Source organism: Pelobates fuscus, chromosome 1 (genome assembly GCF_036172605.1).
Source record: "Pelobates fuscus isolate aPelFus1 chromosome 1, aPelFus1.pri, whole genome shotgun sequence".
In the NCBI taxonomy this organism is placed as follows: domain Eukaryota; kingdom Metazoa; phylum Chordata; class Amphibia; order Anura; family Pelobatidae; genus Pelobates; species Pelobates fuscus.
The window spans coordinates 207,231,465-207,247,522 of NC_086317.1; the positions used below are offsets into that span (position 1 = coordinate 207,231,465).

Here is a 16,058-nt window from a genome sequence, read left to right on the forward strand (position 1 = left end):
GAAAAAAGAAAAGAAATCTGCAACTCACCTATTATAGTTTATAATACAATAGTGCCTTTCACAACTAGATCACCTATTATAGTCACAACTTTTTAAAGCAATTTGATTTTCAATTCACTTCAATTTGATGTAAAGGTTAGTAAACATAAATCTTACAAGGTTATTCACTAAACTGTTGATTGTCAGGAATATTCTGTGAATTCCAAAATTTTCAATTGACTTTGAATTCTCCTCAGGTCGAATTTCAATAAATACCCGGCAGGGGCCATGTTTACAAAGTAAATTACAAAGTACAAGTTGAATAGACTCCAATCTTAGAATTCATCTTCAATTTCCTACTTTCTACTATTTCTCTGGGGAAAGCTAAATCTCACCTTTTTTTTCCCTACAAAAATAATCACGCATTAAAGGCATGTTTTGGTTTTGTTCTGTTTTCCTATCTAAAACAAGAAATGTTAGTTTACTGTTCAAGTAGAGACTCGATTTACTTCGTGTATACCTTACAAAACACCTAACACACTTGAATGATTACGTTTAACTTCTTGATTATTAATAGAGGAAATAATCATATGCTACACAATACACACACTTGTGTGATCTTACACAATAAAGACATATACAATGTTAAATCTACCAATTTCTTTCCTGCATTTCTTTCACAAAACTCTGAATTCGTTACAAGCAATGGAAAAGTGGCATAATTAACACACCCATACACAAACACAGGCAACTTGATGCTTGTGACGAATTGTGAAACACACAGAAATGGGATCTGATCTACCATGACACAGCTCCTCTGAGCTACACAGCAATGAAACAGCTCAGCACCAACAGGAGAATAGCAACAAGTCACAGACAATAATTGCAACTAGGAATACGAAGAAATCCAAAGATACTTACACAGCTGAGCAAAGAGCACACTCCCAGACAAGCGCCCATGATGGGGAGCAATACAGTATAAAACACTCGACACTTTCCGCCAGCAGGATTCTAATAGCTCCGCCCACTCTTTACCTTTCAGGCTCCGTGCTAGATTGCCTCTCTGAGCGACAAGTCTGTTCTTCGGCAATTTCCGTCAATCTCCGACTCTTTTCGTCAAATCTGGCTTAACCCCTTAAGGACCAAACTTCTGGAATAAAAGGGAATCATGACATGTCACACATGTCATGTGTCCTTAAGGGGTTAAAGGACCACTATAGGCACCCAGACCACTTCAGCTTAATGAAGTGTTCTGGGTGCCTGGTCCAGCTAGGTTTAACCCTTTTTTCTATAAACATAGCAGTTTCAGAGAAACTGCTATGTTTATAAATGGGTTAATCCAGCCTCTAGTGGCTGTCTCATTGACAGCTGCTAGAGGGCTTCCGCGCTTCTCACTGTGAAAATCACAGTGAGAAGACGCCAGCGTCCGTAGGAAAGCATTGTAAATGCTTTCCAATGAGACTGGCTGAATGCGCGTGCGGCTCCTGCCGCGCATGCGCATTCAGCCGAGGAGGAGAGCTCCCCGCCCGGCGCTGGAGAAAGAGGTAAATTTAACCCCTTCCACTCCATCCAGCCCGGCGGGAGGGGGACCCTGAGGGTGGGGCACCCTCAGGGCACTATAGTGCCAGGAAAACGAGTATGTTTTCCTGGCACTATAGTGGTCCTTTAAATTAGACTTCTATATAAAATACGCAATCTATCAAATGTGCACTTATGTTGTAAGATGAAAAATTTCTTATTTCTCTATATTATAAGACTGATATATAATATATAACACTAAAATACGAGACTCATAAAATAAAAGGAATAAAACTGGAATAAAAAATACTATATATAGTCATATATTCGTGTATCGTAAACTATAAGACATGACATAAGACATCTACTTGATATTTCCTATCTTAATGTTTCTAATACCCCACTTCCTATAGACTGTAAGCTCATTTGAGCAGGGTCCTCTTCAACCTATTATTCCTGTAAGTTTTCTTGTAATTGTCTTATTTATTGTTACATCCCCCCCTCTCAAAATATTGTAAAGCGCTACGGAATCTGTTGGCGCTATATAAATGGCAATAATAATAATAACATGAAGAACAATATATTATCTGCTCATTTTTTCATAGTTTTTTATTTTTATTTTTTTGAAAGTTTGTAATAATATGCTGAAATTTTACATTTAAATAGGTAAATCTCTTTACACAGAATTAGTTGTTATAGTGAAATTTTTTTATATATATATAAAACTTGTGATGACGCTTTAAAGTGAATTTCAAGTTTTAGGCCAAAATAGCCAAACTGGAAGCAAAAGTGAATGTATCCAATTTGGCTAAAATATGAAATCTACTTTGAATTCCATATGATTCACACTATACAGAGTTTTGAATACGATTATTGGCAATCATATAGCGCCAACTTATTCCACAGCGCTTTACAATGTTGTAAAAATGTGTATTTTATAAAATTATAAAATAGATGAGACAATAACAAAATGTTACAGGAACAAGAGAGCTTACAATCTACAGTTATTTACTAAACTTCAATTTTTTAGGGAAGACCAAATGGCAAATTTAGGCAAAAATAGCTGATCTGGAAAACTTCTCCAAGTCAGCTATAGTCAGGGCTTGGCTATTTTAGCCTATATTTTGCAATTCAGGTGTCAATTCATCACAATCTGGAGTTTAGTGAAAACCCTGACTTTGGACATGGGCTTTTAGTTTAAGGAAACCATTTAGGGAGTGGAGGAGGTAATTATATTTTAAATACATCATGTGAAATATGACTCATGACTCGAAAGCAAAGAATAAAGAAATATAAGGTATGTTTATTCACTAAACAGTGAGTTGTTTCAATGGAATGTAATAATGTTGGGCAAAATAGCTGAACAGGAAAACCAGAGTTGGGAGAATGTGTTGAATTTGCATTTCTCTACTCAGTTCTATTAACCGAAAAAAACAGTGCTTAAAGTAGCTATAGTTATTATAGTGCTCAGTGTCCCCTGGTGGTGTAGGGAGTGAAACTAGTTTCAAACAGTTTAAAGCAACACTATGACGTTAGGATTACATACATATATTCCCAACACTGTAGAGTTCCCCTATCTATTTAGGGGTACCCCCTCTCGTGAGGGCTTGAAAGGCAAGTTTTACTTATCTTCAAGCCCTTGTCGCACTGGTTTAGCCGCGGCAGCTCCTTCTTCCTGAATGAGATCATTATGATTGATGATCTCAGTCATTCCAATGCTTCTCCACAGGGTAGTACCTGGTGACTGGTGCGCATATGCGACAAATGGCGACTCTTCAACAATCAAATGCTGTTCTAGGAGCACCAAGTCTGATTCGTTTCTCACATGAAAGCATCTCTAATGGCTGTCACCAAAATATAGAAACATTGCGCAGCTTAGTTGATAAGGGCCACTCGTGAAACCGTCAAGAAATTTAATGACGAGTTTGAAAATAGTTTGACTCACAAAACAACCGTGGAACACTGTGCACTACAATCACTACAGCTAACCTTTAAGCACTGTTTTATCCCCCTCTAAACAGAATCGAGAAGGGAAATGCACATTTTACACATTCTCCCAACTGTTTTTCCTGTTCGGCTATTTTGCCCAACATTATTACATTCCCTTGAAACTTAACAACTCACTGTTTTGCAACGTGCAATGGGAAAATATAGAATTTTTCTATAAAATTTTTCATGATGCTGATCCAGCAGTGCAGGGAATATCAGAGGAGCATTTATAAAGGAGAATGGTAATTAAACCATGCAAACAGGAAGCAACCAGGAATCACAGACCCTTGGCTCACCCCTGGAAGTACTTAAAGGAACATTCCAAACACCATAACCACTACAGTGTGCCGTAGTGGTTATGGTGCCAGGAGTGCCTGACCATTCCCTCCCATTATTGAAAGTAGCCAATCAATTTTAGAGCTGTGGTCTGGGGTCTTCCAGGCTCTACTACAGCCAAAAGAGAGTCAGAAAAGCAGTGCTAGCACATTGGATAAGAATTCAGCTGATCCTGTGGGTTCCAGTGGAGGCAGGAAGCAGCACCCATGGGACTATTGGTAAGAAGTCAAACTATTGTAAAATAGTTTGAGTACTTACATTGGCGGACACCAGGGCACTCCTGGCACCAGAAAGAAGATTTCGTCTGAGGCAAAGGAAATGTTTTTTTTTACTGTAAGAACAATCAGGATGTGGAATTCTCTGCCTGAAGAAGTGGTTTTATCAGAGTCCATACAGATGTTCAAACAGCTACTAGATGCATACTTGCAAAAACAGAATATTCAAGGATATAATCTTTCAATGTAGGGTAATAACTGCTTGATCCAAGGATAAATCTGACTGCCATTCTGAGGTCAAGAAGGAATTTTTTTTTCCTAGCTTGTTGCAAAATTGTGCTTCAAACTGGTTTTTTTTTGCCTTCTTTTGGATCAACAGCAAAAAAACAAACGTGAGGAAGGCTGAACTTGATGGACGCAAGTCTCTTTTCAGCTATGTAACTATGTAACTATGTAACCACTATAAATTTAAAACTGATGATAACCTAAATATTCTTTTCCTATTTTAATAACACATTATTACATAGCTTCTCACCCATCCCTTGGCTTTGTACATTACTTGCTAATCAATGAATGGTCTCTCTCATCTCAGTTTGCAGATGCCATCCACGTCTCACAAAAATTCTGCATCGTCTTAGTTTCACAAAGACTAAGAGCACAAAGAGCAATGCTGGTTAGCATGCCAATATGGGAGTGTGCAGAAAGCCTTTAACCCCTTAAGGACCAAACTTCTGGAATAAAAGGGAATCATGACATGTCACACTTGTCATGTGTCCTTAAGGGGTTAAATACCAACCCCTTTCAAAGTCCACCATTAACTTAGTTAACATTCCTAAACATTTCTCACTCTTAAACATATTCATTAAATTTCTTTTCATTTCATTCCTATCCATTGGCAGTTTTTCAGTAAAGTAAGCTCTCCATCTTTTTTTGGTTTATGATTTTCTGCAGGAATAAGTAAAAAGGTCACTGCATATATGACTTGTAAAGAATGCAAGGATATGACCAGCAATGTTATCTAGTACTATGAATTATTGGAATGGCAGAGGGTTGAGCAGTGAGATTGTTGGGGCATGATCTATACACCAAGACTGCTTCATTAAAGGGACACTCCAGGCACCCAGACCACTTCTGCTCATTGGAGTGGTCTGGGTGCCAACTCCCACTACCCTTAACCCTGCAAGTGTAAATATTGCAGTTTTTCATAAACTGCAATATTTACATTGCAGGGTTAACTCCACCTCTAGTGGCTGTCTATTAGACAGCCACTAGAGGTCACTTCCTGGGTTCTAGCACAGGTTTCCTGTGCTAGAGCGTCGCTGGACGTCCTCACGCTGTGTGAGGACCTCCAGCGTCGCTCAAAACCCCATAGGAAAGCATTGAAATTATTTTTCAATGCTTTCCTATGGGGAGACGTAATGCGCATGCGCGGAATTTCCGCGCATGCGCATTAGGTCTCCTCGGCCGGTGAGCGAGATTAGTCTCGCCCACCGGCCGACGTAATCACTAGGAGGAGCGTCGCGGAGGCGGAGACAGCGGCGAGGGACATCGCCGCTGTCCCAGGTAAGTGACTGAAGGGGTTTTCACCCCTTCAGTAACCGGGGATTGGTGGGTGGGAGGGAGAGAGAGGGACCCTCCAGTGCCAGAAAAACGGATCGTTTTTCTGGCACTGGAGTTTCCCTTTAAGCAAAAGTTGTTTTAGTGACTATAATGTCTCTTTAACTATTTGTGACTGGGGGTTAGTTGTACATGAAACTAAGCCCATATTGTAAGCTGATTCACTATCTTTAGCTACTTTTCACCAATTTATCAGTCCAGGGAACACCCTGATTTGACTTTGGAAAGATTTCTTCTGCAATAGTCAATGCCTGCTTTGAACAGCTCCTCCTTTTATTTGGACTCTGGATAGGCGTGGGTTATCCCGGTCCCTGCTGAGTGGGCTTTCATACTTACCTACGAGCCTCTTGCTTCCCAGCTCAGGTCCAGCAGCGGCCTGACTATCAAAATGGCGGCCACCTACATGCCTACTCCACAGAGCTCCTCACTGGAGCAAAGTCTGCAAATGAATATGCTTGAATTTGCTCTCAGCTTTAATGTAACAGTGTAACGGGTTCCACACAGACGTATCTTCGCCTGGTCCCTAAGATATGTCTTGAACCTCTTCAGTCTACTGGGTCAGAAGCTTTTGCTAAGGCCAACGAGGTAACTTTTCCCTTTTACATTTATCCCTACTCTGGGAATAGTTTGATTTCATTTTGTTTGAGTCTTACCAGGATGTCCACGATTTCCTTTTTCAACCAACAATTTCCTTGAGTGAGGAATGGTTTGAGGATCCTTAGCTGATGTTACTTCTAAGCCTTACAATGTTTGTTTATGTTATTATTTTTCTAGTTATTGCAATATTCCATAGTAGGCATGTGCATGGGGAAAATTTTCGGTTCGGTTCGGCATTCCGAAATTCGGGATTTTCGCAATTTGGGGCTTCAGCAATTCGGCACTTCAACACTTCAGAACTTCGGCAACTTCGGCACTTCGGCAATTCGGAACTTTGGAAATTCGTCAACTTCGGAACTTCAGCAACGTTGGCACTTCGACACTTCGGAACTTCGGAATTTTGGGACTTCGGCACTTCGAGACTTCTATTGCAGCCGCTTAGTAGATAACTCCCTAATTCCCACGATATTAGGGAGTTATCTACCAAAAGGCTGAAAGACCTAAATTGGTCTTTCAGACAAATTTACTAATACTAAGTAAAAATGACTTAGTATTGGTCTTTCAGACAAATTTACTAATACTAAGTAAAAATGACTTAGTATTAGTCAACCTAAACGGTTGGTGGGGGCCCTAAATACTAATAGGGGGGAACCTAATGTCCTACCCCTGGCCCCCACCCCTGAGCGGCGGGTGGGGGTCTTAAAGTAAAATAATGGGGGGGACCTATTGTCCTCCCCCCGGCCCCCACCCCTGAGCGGTGGATGGGGGCCCTAAATACTAATAAGGGGGGGGACCTAATGTCCTCCCCCTGTCCCCCACCCCTGAGCGGTGGGTGGGGGCCCTAAATACTAATAAGGGGGGGACCTAATGTCCTCCCCCTGGCCCCCACCCCTGAGCGGCGGGTGGGGACCATAAATACTAAAAAGAGGGGGGGACATAAGGTCCTTCCCCCTGGCCCCCACCCCTGAGTGGTAAATGAAGAGACTGACAGGTAAGTCTCTACATTTACCTGTCACAGCACTCTGATTGGTTGGTTTGAAATCCACCAATCAGAGTGCTCTGTGTCATTTTACACAGCGTGGGAAAGTTTTTTGGAATTGTCCCACGCTGTGTAATTTGACTCATAACTCTCTGTTTGGTTACTTAATCCACCAATCAGAGAGTTATGAGTCAAATTACACAGCGTGGGAAAATTCCAAAGAACTTTCCCAGGCTGTGTAAAATGACACAGAGCACTCTGATTGGTGGATTTCAAACCAACCAATCAGACTGCTGTGACTTACCTGTCAGTCTCTTCATTTACCTGTCAGAGCACTCTGATTGGATGGCTTAAACCCACCAATCAGAGTGCTCTGAGACTAATTGCAGGGCGGGGCAAGGCTTTATAAGCCTTCCCCCGCCCTGCAGAGATCAGTCTGCGCGGAGCCCTCCATGGGTGAAGAAGGATTTTTTTTTGCGCTCTTTTTTTGTTTTTTTTTATTTCGTTGGTTATTATGGTTTTTTATTTGGCCTTCTTGGGGCTGAAAAAAGATTTTGGAAGAAAGAAAACATCGAATGGTAAGTTTTTTTTTTTTTTACAGGTACTTAGTTAAAGGTCATTATTTTTAGGGTGAGGGGGGTAGGTAGGGGGTTAATTTATTTTGGGGGGGAGGGGGTTACTAGGGGTTTGGGGGCCCCTAGTCACCTGGGAGGGGGGGTTAACATTTTTTTAGGGCCCCCACCCGCCGCTCAGGGGTGGGGGCGGGGGGGAGGACAATAGGTTCCCCCCCGATTGGTATTTAGGGCCACCACCCACCGCTCAAGGGTGGGGTCCAGGGGGGAGGACATTAGGTCCCCCCTCTTATTTTACTGTAGGGCCCCCACTCACCGCTCAGGGGTGGGGGCCAGGGGGGAGGACATTAGGTCCCCCCCCCTTATTTTACTGTAGGGCCCCCACCCACCGCTCAGGGGTGGGGGCCAAGGGGGAGGACATTAGGTTCCCCCCTATTAGTATTTAGGGCCCCCACCAACCGTTTAGGGGTGGGGGTCAGAGGGAGGACATTAGGTCCCCCCCTTATTTTACTGTAGGGCCCCCACCCACGCTCAGGGGTGGGGGCCAGGGGGGAGGACATTAGGTCCTTATTATAATTTAGGGCCCCCACCCAACGATTAGGGGTGGGGGCCGGGGGGGTAATTTAGGTCTTTCAGCCTTTTAGTAGATAGCTCCCTAATACCGTGGGAATTAGGGAGTTATCTACTTATTCATTCCTGTCAATACACTGACTGGCCAAGTAACTTACATTTTATATGAATGTATGTTACTTGATTGTTGTAAGTGTTGCAAATGCTTACAGATGAATCCTGGCTATGTTTGTATACTTTTTATTTAAAGTTGTATACAATGTAACATTCTTCTTCTTTCACCAAGTATATTAGTACTTAGGCAATACTGTGCTTCGGAACTTCGGCACTTCAGCACTTTGACACTTTGGAACTTCGGCACTTCGACACTTCGGAAATTCGGTAATTTCAGAACTTCGGGACCTCGGCAATTCGGCACTTCGGCAATTCGGACATTCGGAAGTACCCGAATGTCCGAATTGCCCGAAATTCGTCCGAATTTATATTCGGACCGAAACGAATTGCACATGTCTATTCCATAGACGGTATAGTATAGCGATAATCTCTTTATTTAAATATTAAGTATTATCTACTTCCCTTCAGTGGTTTTATTTTTTTATTTGCTCCATTACAAAATGGGATCTCATCTACCGGATTTAGTTATACAATATACTATGTATGAAAACCCGCATTATGTTCTGCCTTATACTGGTACTATTTGTTTATTGTGAAATGCTATCATCTCAATAAAAAATTATTGACAAAAAAAATATGTATGACTGGAATTGTTTTTAATACTACTTTCTGATAATTAAGATTTCATCTTCTGAATTTCTTTATATTTTTCCTTTCTTAGACAATTCACAACAGCAGCTGCACTTCAATTGCACAGATTAATTGATTCTTCATATCGAGACGTTATTTCAGCTTCCTTGGGTATTAAGTGATTTCAGTTTTCTAACAGATGAAAAGTTCTAGTTTAAAAAATATATATATTTGGGGGGCGGAGCCTAGCAGCCAGCCGAAACGGTCGCATGATAGCAGAGCCCCTCACTAACGGCTACTAAAAAACAGTTTCTTGTCTGAACGACGAACCGCAAACCAAGCCCAAAGATCTGCACACGTTATGGGGTGGAAGACGAAGAAGCCGATGCCAGACAAGCCCAGATCGGGGCATGATATTGGTGACTTATTCCGCCTGGCACAAGACGCACATGGGGCCAAAATGGCCGCCGACATGGAGGGATACTCAGACTCCTCCGACGAACTAAGCCTGGATGAGTGCACCAGCGGAATGTTCGCCCCGCTAGCGCCACCTCCTAAGCCTCAAAAACCGCCTGAACCGGTCACCACGGACACGTTGAGGACCATGCTGGGAGAGCTGCCATGGGTGCTTCAAGCCGATGTGGCCCAGCTCCGCGGGGAATTGACAGGCTTGGTGAGTCGCATAGGGGCGGTTGAGGCCTCCACAATCGGACAGGCCCAATGAAATAATGAAATACAGGCACTCAAGAAGTACCAAAAGGCTACAGACCAACGATTTGCAGCCCTTGAGGACCATAGACGTCGCAACAACATCAAGATTCGAGGCGTCCCTGAGGACATACCAACAGAAAAGCTCCCACACCTGATAAGGAGGCTCACGGGAGCGTTGCTGAAACCACAGCAGGCCAAATCCATGAGCTTTGAGGCGATCTTCCAGATCGCTAAACCAAAGAGGGCCCCAGACACTGCCTTCAGGGACCTAGTGGTGAGGTTCCGATCGGGGACGGATAAAGCAGCGATACTCACTGCCCTCAAAGGGAAGACTCCCGTCACCTTTGAAAACGCCAACCTTACCTTTTACGCAGACCTGTAACGGGACACCCTGCAATGGCGCAGGTCCCTCCAAATGATCACAACGCTCCTGAGGCAAAACAACATAGCCTACCGATGGTGCTTACCAAGGGCCCTACAGGTCCAGAAGAACGGACAAACCCACACTGTTACAGACCTGCAAGAGGTGGTACGGCTTCTACCAACTCTCGGCCTCTCAGAGAACTCCCTCACACCTGCACTACAGACACGACTAAAATAAAGCACCGATGGGACCCAGCGAGGATCGCGCCATTCGTACCTCAAAACCGACAGCCGAACGATGCAGCGGCAGCTCCAACCTGAACCGAGAAACCCAGCGATCTCAGCAGCAACCTGCTTCCCTCAGGACGCACCAAAACTGAGACTCGCAACCGCAGCAGTTCAATATAGGACACAGGTTTAAATGTTACCCCGTTTAAATGTTTTTTTTTTAACTTAGAACCCAGAGGGGTTCATGCAGCAGGCTGGGCATAATGGGGGCTTCACACTGACTCTCCGTAACCCCTCCACTGACCCTACTATGCCCCACCGTACCACGGCAATCAATGCCCCGGGTTATGAGACTCTGGGACTTCCCACGCTAGCCTATCCAAGAGGCCCCCTTGATGTGGCTTACAGTTTATAACACTTTAATAACGCAGATCTTTATTTTATTTTATCTTGTGTAATGATTGGCAGGAATCGACAAGTTAAAACTGCACACCATGACAGACGAAGATAAGCGGAAAACCAACAACCGGCACATGATAGTGACGGAACCCTCCCCCCTCTTTGCCCACTCCTGCACCCACTGGCCTACTCCAGGGGCAGGGAACAAAAGACTCATGCACACATACTGGACACCGCACTCACGACTACACCATAGGCTAGGGACAGATGACACAGCACTACTCAGGCCGCATACAGATGGCTTCCTGACAGAGAGGCATACGACGGACTATACAATCCAATACTCTCCTACCTACCATAATAACCCAAAGTGGAAAGCCCAGACACAACGCCTAGTCATACCGTTGGCACGTTCCCTACGGTTGTGCTCCATGAGACGCTATACATAGCAAAATACTTGGTATATTATATACCACCACCGAAATGCCACTATAACACCTATACTCATACAAAAGTTACTTAGCAAATTTCTCGTATTGTTCCTTATACCTTTAAAAATTGTGCATATCTATCTACTCTGGCACGTATGCCCATGCAGCCTCCCATCGCAAGGCATTAGTTCAGCAGCCTACAGAACCACTCACAACCCATAACTGATGTTAGCGGTAACCACACAACATGAGACATTAATGACTTTCAGGGGCTTATTAAGGGAAAGTTGCTTTAAACTATACTACACTAGACATGTATAATTTGTTTGGTTCTACCAATATGTCAGTGCCTCTAACATTGAGACTGATGACATATATGCCAATATGTTTAATGCATTTTCAACGCATATAATACCCCACTCCTTAACTATGGAGGATCAAACCATGTAGCATAAGTTGCCTACTAGCCCACTGTTGCCAGATTCAACCGGGCCCTAAGTTATTGTGTTCTGAGAACCATGACTTCACATAGAGCATCATAGGCCTGACATCTAACCCTGCCCCCAAAGTCTTAGTTATATACTTAAGATTGATAAACTCATGACTTCTATACATACCTACCTAGCATGCTCCAACTTGATCCTCTTGTATTTAAAAATAAAAATTGTGCACTGTTCCTATATACCCCATTGTTACCTGTGTTTTGAACTGCGCAAGTGGAATGCCTTTGGGGTACCACATGCCTGTATGTTATCCTACTATGCACTGCAAAAATAAAGAATTTTAAAAAAATAAAAAAACATATTTGGAAAAATCTAGATGAATAAAAGTCATTCAGCACTGCACATCATTCTTAAATGTTGCTGTATTTTCTCCTGTTAAACTGTACACACACACAAGACTGACAGATCCGACTGAACAATGCTTCCAAAATGCTTTAGAACAGCACTTGTATAGTCATTCTACTAGGCTCCAAAAACACTAAACCAAGTACAATAAACTGATCATATTGTCAGAAAAAAAAAAGGGTTATTTGTTTCGAAGTGGATGATTTTTAAAATTTTGAAATTGTTAAGAACATATCCAGTTCTCCAATTGTTAAGAAAATATCCAAGAACCAATTCTACTTTGCCAATAATTACCATCTCTGCTTTCTTATGTTGGAGAAATACTGCAAGCACCATCACCAGCCTGCTGTGGTGCCAGGCGTTTAGTTGTGCCATCCTGTGGTAAGTAGTCAAACGGTTTTAGTACGGTTTCACAATTTACCTACATCTTTGAGGCTGCATTCTGCATCTGGTATTCCCCTGCAGGAGAATCTTGATGTCTCTATAAAATAAAGCATAGGACCAAACAAGTCCTGCTTTGCTCTTTAGAAGAATCTGGATTCTCCTGCTTTACATAGGACAAAACCACTACAGTGTAGAGGTAATGGCATTTGGAGTGTTCCTTTAAAACACGTTTTAAGGAATATAGATACACCAAATGCTTCATAAGCCATTATTTGCCATAGCAGTAACTTATGTCTCTCACTATAAGCTTTTCTCTTCCCACCCACTCTGTAGGTCCATGCCACACTCTCCCCCCAACCCTGCCACATTTACCCTGTCACATTAACCCCCCTTAATCCTGTCACATTCACCTCCCCTTGCCCTGTCACACTCTCTTCTCCAACAATGCAACACTTATCCCAATCCTGTGATACTCACCCCCCAACCAGACCACAATCACTCTGTCACATTAAGCTCCTCATACTGTCAGTTACAAAGATAGAAACAGATTTTGTGTTACACAATTACAGAAACATTAAAGGACCACTATAGTGCCAGGAAAACAAACTCGTTTTCCTGGCACTATAGTGTTAATAGGTCCCCCCACCCTCAGGGTCCCACTCCCGCCGGGCTCTAGGGGTAGGAAGGGGTTAAACGCTTACCTTTCTCCAGCGCCGGGCTCCCTCGGCACTGGGGACTCTCCTCCTTCTTCCAACGTCATCGGCTGAATGCGCATGTGCGGCAAAAAACGCGCGAGCATTCAGTTAGTCCATAGGAAAGCATTTCTCAATGCTTTCCTATGGACGCTGGCGTCTTCTCACTGTGAAAATCACAGTGAGAAGCACGGAAGCGCCTCTAGCGGCTGTCAATGAGACAGCCACTAGAGGCTGGATTAACCCAAATGTAAACATAGCAGTTTCTCTGAAACTGTTATGTTTACAGCTGCAGGGTTAACCCTAGATGGACCTGGCACCCAGACCACTTCATTAAGCTGAAGTGGTCTGGGTGCCTATAGTGGTCCTTTCAGTAACGTCTCTTTAAGAAGAAATGAAAGTGAGCTTACTTGTTAAAATAGCCAGGAATTGAGAGCTGACCGGACGGCGCGGAGGAGGAGAGAGCTGACAGGAGCTGCAGGAAAGCGTATTAATAGTAAAATTCTGGGGGGCGGAGCCAACAGCCGAAGCGAGCGGTCGCAACTTCAGCGAGCTCCGTGCTGCACAAGCCAATATACTGCCTAACAGAGGCGGCTCTCTAATTAGGCAATTTAGGCGGCCGCCTAAGGCCTCGCACTGATGGGGGCCTCGCGGCCGCCTAAATCGCCATAGGGCAGTGACATGTCGGATCCTCGGTCAGGGACCGAGGACCCGACAAAGGAGGGGGCCCGGCGGCTTGCCCTTTATGCCGCCGGGTGCGAGGCCCCTTCTATGCCTGCCCGGGAGAGAGCCAGCCTGTCTGCAGCTCCGCCGAGTGCAGAGCTGCAGACTGAGGGGGTCTCGCGATCTTAGCCAGTCAGAGCGTTGCCGCGGGTTACCACGGCAACGCTCTGATTGGCTGCGATCGCGAGACTAGACTAACCACGTGGTCTGCAGCTCTGCACCCGGCGGAGCTGCAGACCATAAAGGGAGCCCACCAGACCACCAAGGAATCGGGATACAGCATACCCACCGGACCACCAGGGAATACATTTATTATCAAGGTATTTGTGACCTCTGCAGAGCCACCTTACCACCCTCTGCCCCTTACCACCCTCTGCCACCTTACCATCCCTTGCCAAAGCCACCTTACCACCCTCTGCCCACCTACCCTATCACTGCCCTCCTACCACCCTCTGCCCCCTGCCACAGCCACCTTACCACCCTCTGCCCCCTACCACCCCTTGCCACAGCCACCTTACCACCCTCTGCCCCCTTACCACCCTCTGCCCCCTTACCACCCTCTGCCCCCTACCACCTTACCACCCTCTGCCACCTTACCATCCCTTGCCACAGCCACCTTACCACCCTCTGCCCACCTACCCTATCACTGCCCTTCTGCCACCTTACCACCCTCTGCCCCTACCACCCCTTGCCACAGCCACCTTACCACCCTCTGCCCACCTACCCTATCACTGCCCTCCTACAACCCTATGCCCCCTACCACCCCTTGCCACAGCCACCTTACCATCCTCTGCCCACCTACCCCATCACTGCCCTCCTACCACCCTCTGCCCCCTACCACCCTCTGCCACAGCCACTATACCACCCTCTGCCACCTTACCACCCTCTGCCCCTAACACCCCTTGCCACAGCCACCTTACCACCCTCTGCCCACCTACCCTATCACTGCCCTCCTACCACCCTTTGCCCCCTACCACCCCTTGCCACAGCCACCTTACCATCCCCTGTCCACCTACCCCATCACTGCCCTCCTACCACCCTCTACCCCCTACCACCCTCTGCCACAGCCACCATACCACCGTCTGCCCACCTACCCTATCACTGCCCTCCTACCACCCTCTGCCCCCTATCACTCCCTACCCCAGCCACCTTACCACCCCTTGCCACAGCCACTTTACCACCCTCTGCCCACCTACCCTATCACTGCCCTCCTACCACCCTCTGCAGCCTACCACCACCTGCCCAATCCACCTTACCACCCTCTGCCACCATACCACCCACTGCCCTCCTACCACCCTCTGCCCCCTACCACCCTCTGCCACAGCCACCTTACCACCCTCTGCCCCCACCACCCCTTGCCACAGCCACCTTACCACCCTCTGCCCCCTACCATCCCCTACTCTGTCACTGCCCTCCTACCACCCCCTGCTCTGTCACAGGACCCCTACCACCCTAGCCACCTTACCCCCTTCTGCCCCCCTACACTGTCTCTGCCCTCCTACCACCCTCTACCCCAGTCACCCTCTGCCCTCCTACCACCCCTGTCATGTCACAGACCCCCTGCCACAGCCACCTTACCAACCTCTGCCCCCCTACCAACCCCTACCCTGTCACTGCCCTCCTACCACCACCTGCTCCAGCCCCATCACCATTTGCCCCAGCCCCCCTACCACCCCAACCCTGTCACAGCCGCCCCACCACCCCTTGCCCTGTCACAGGCCTCTGCCCTGTCACAGCTTCCCCACCACCCCTACCCTGTCACAGTCCACCATCTCCTACCCTTTCACAGCCAACTTCCCTGTCAAAGCCCCCCTACCACCACACCACCTGCCCTGTAACACCACTCCTACCACCACTGCCCTCTCACAGCCCCCACCCTCTCACAGCTCCCACTGCTATGTCACAGCCCCACCACACCCTGTCACCCGACACCCACCCTATCACACCCTTCCCACACACACACCCCTTTACACAGCCCCCAGCACACACACACGCGCTGTCACAGCCTTCCTCCGCACACCTTGTCATTGCCCATCCATACCCTATCATGACATTACCACATGCACTGACCCCCTACACACATTGTCAACCCCTACACATACACTATTACCATTCACAAACACTTTCAGTCCCCACACACTGTCACCCCCTACACCCAGCTAA

The 16,058-nt window shown here is 45.9% G+C and overlaps 1 protein-coding gene across 1 annotated transcript in view; it reads right to left on the bottom strand.

Annotated features, from left to right (window-relative positions):
- SERINC2 (serine incorporator 2) overlaps positions 1–989 on the bottom strand; it is a 65,202-nt gene extending 64,213 nt beyond the window's left edge. The window contains exon 1 of the mRNA XM_063453923.1: positions 901–989. Within this exon, the coding sequence (XP_063309993.1) occupies positions 901–939 (39 nt within the window). The 5' untranslated portion in view covers positions 940–989. The remainder of the gene's footprint in view (positions 1–900) is intronic.
- Positions 990–16,058: the final 15,069 nt, after the last annotated feature.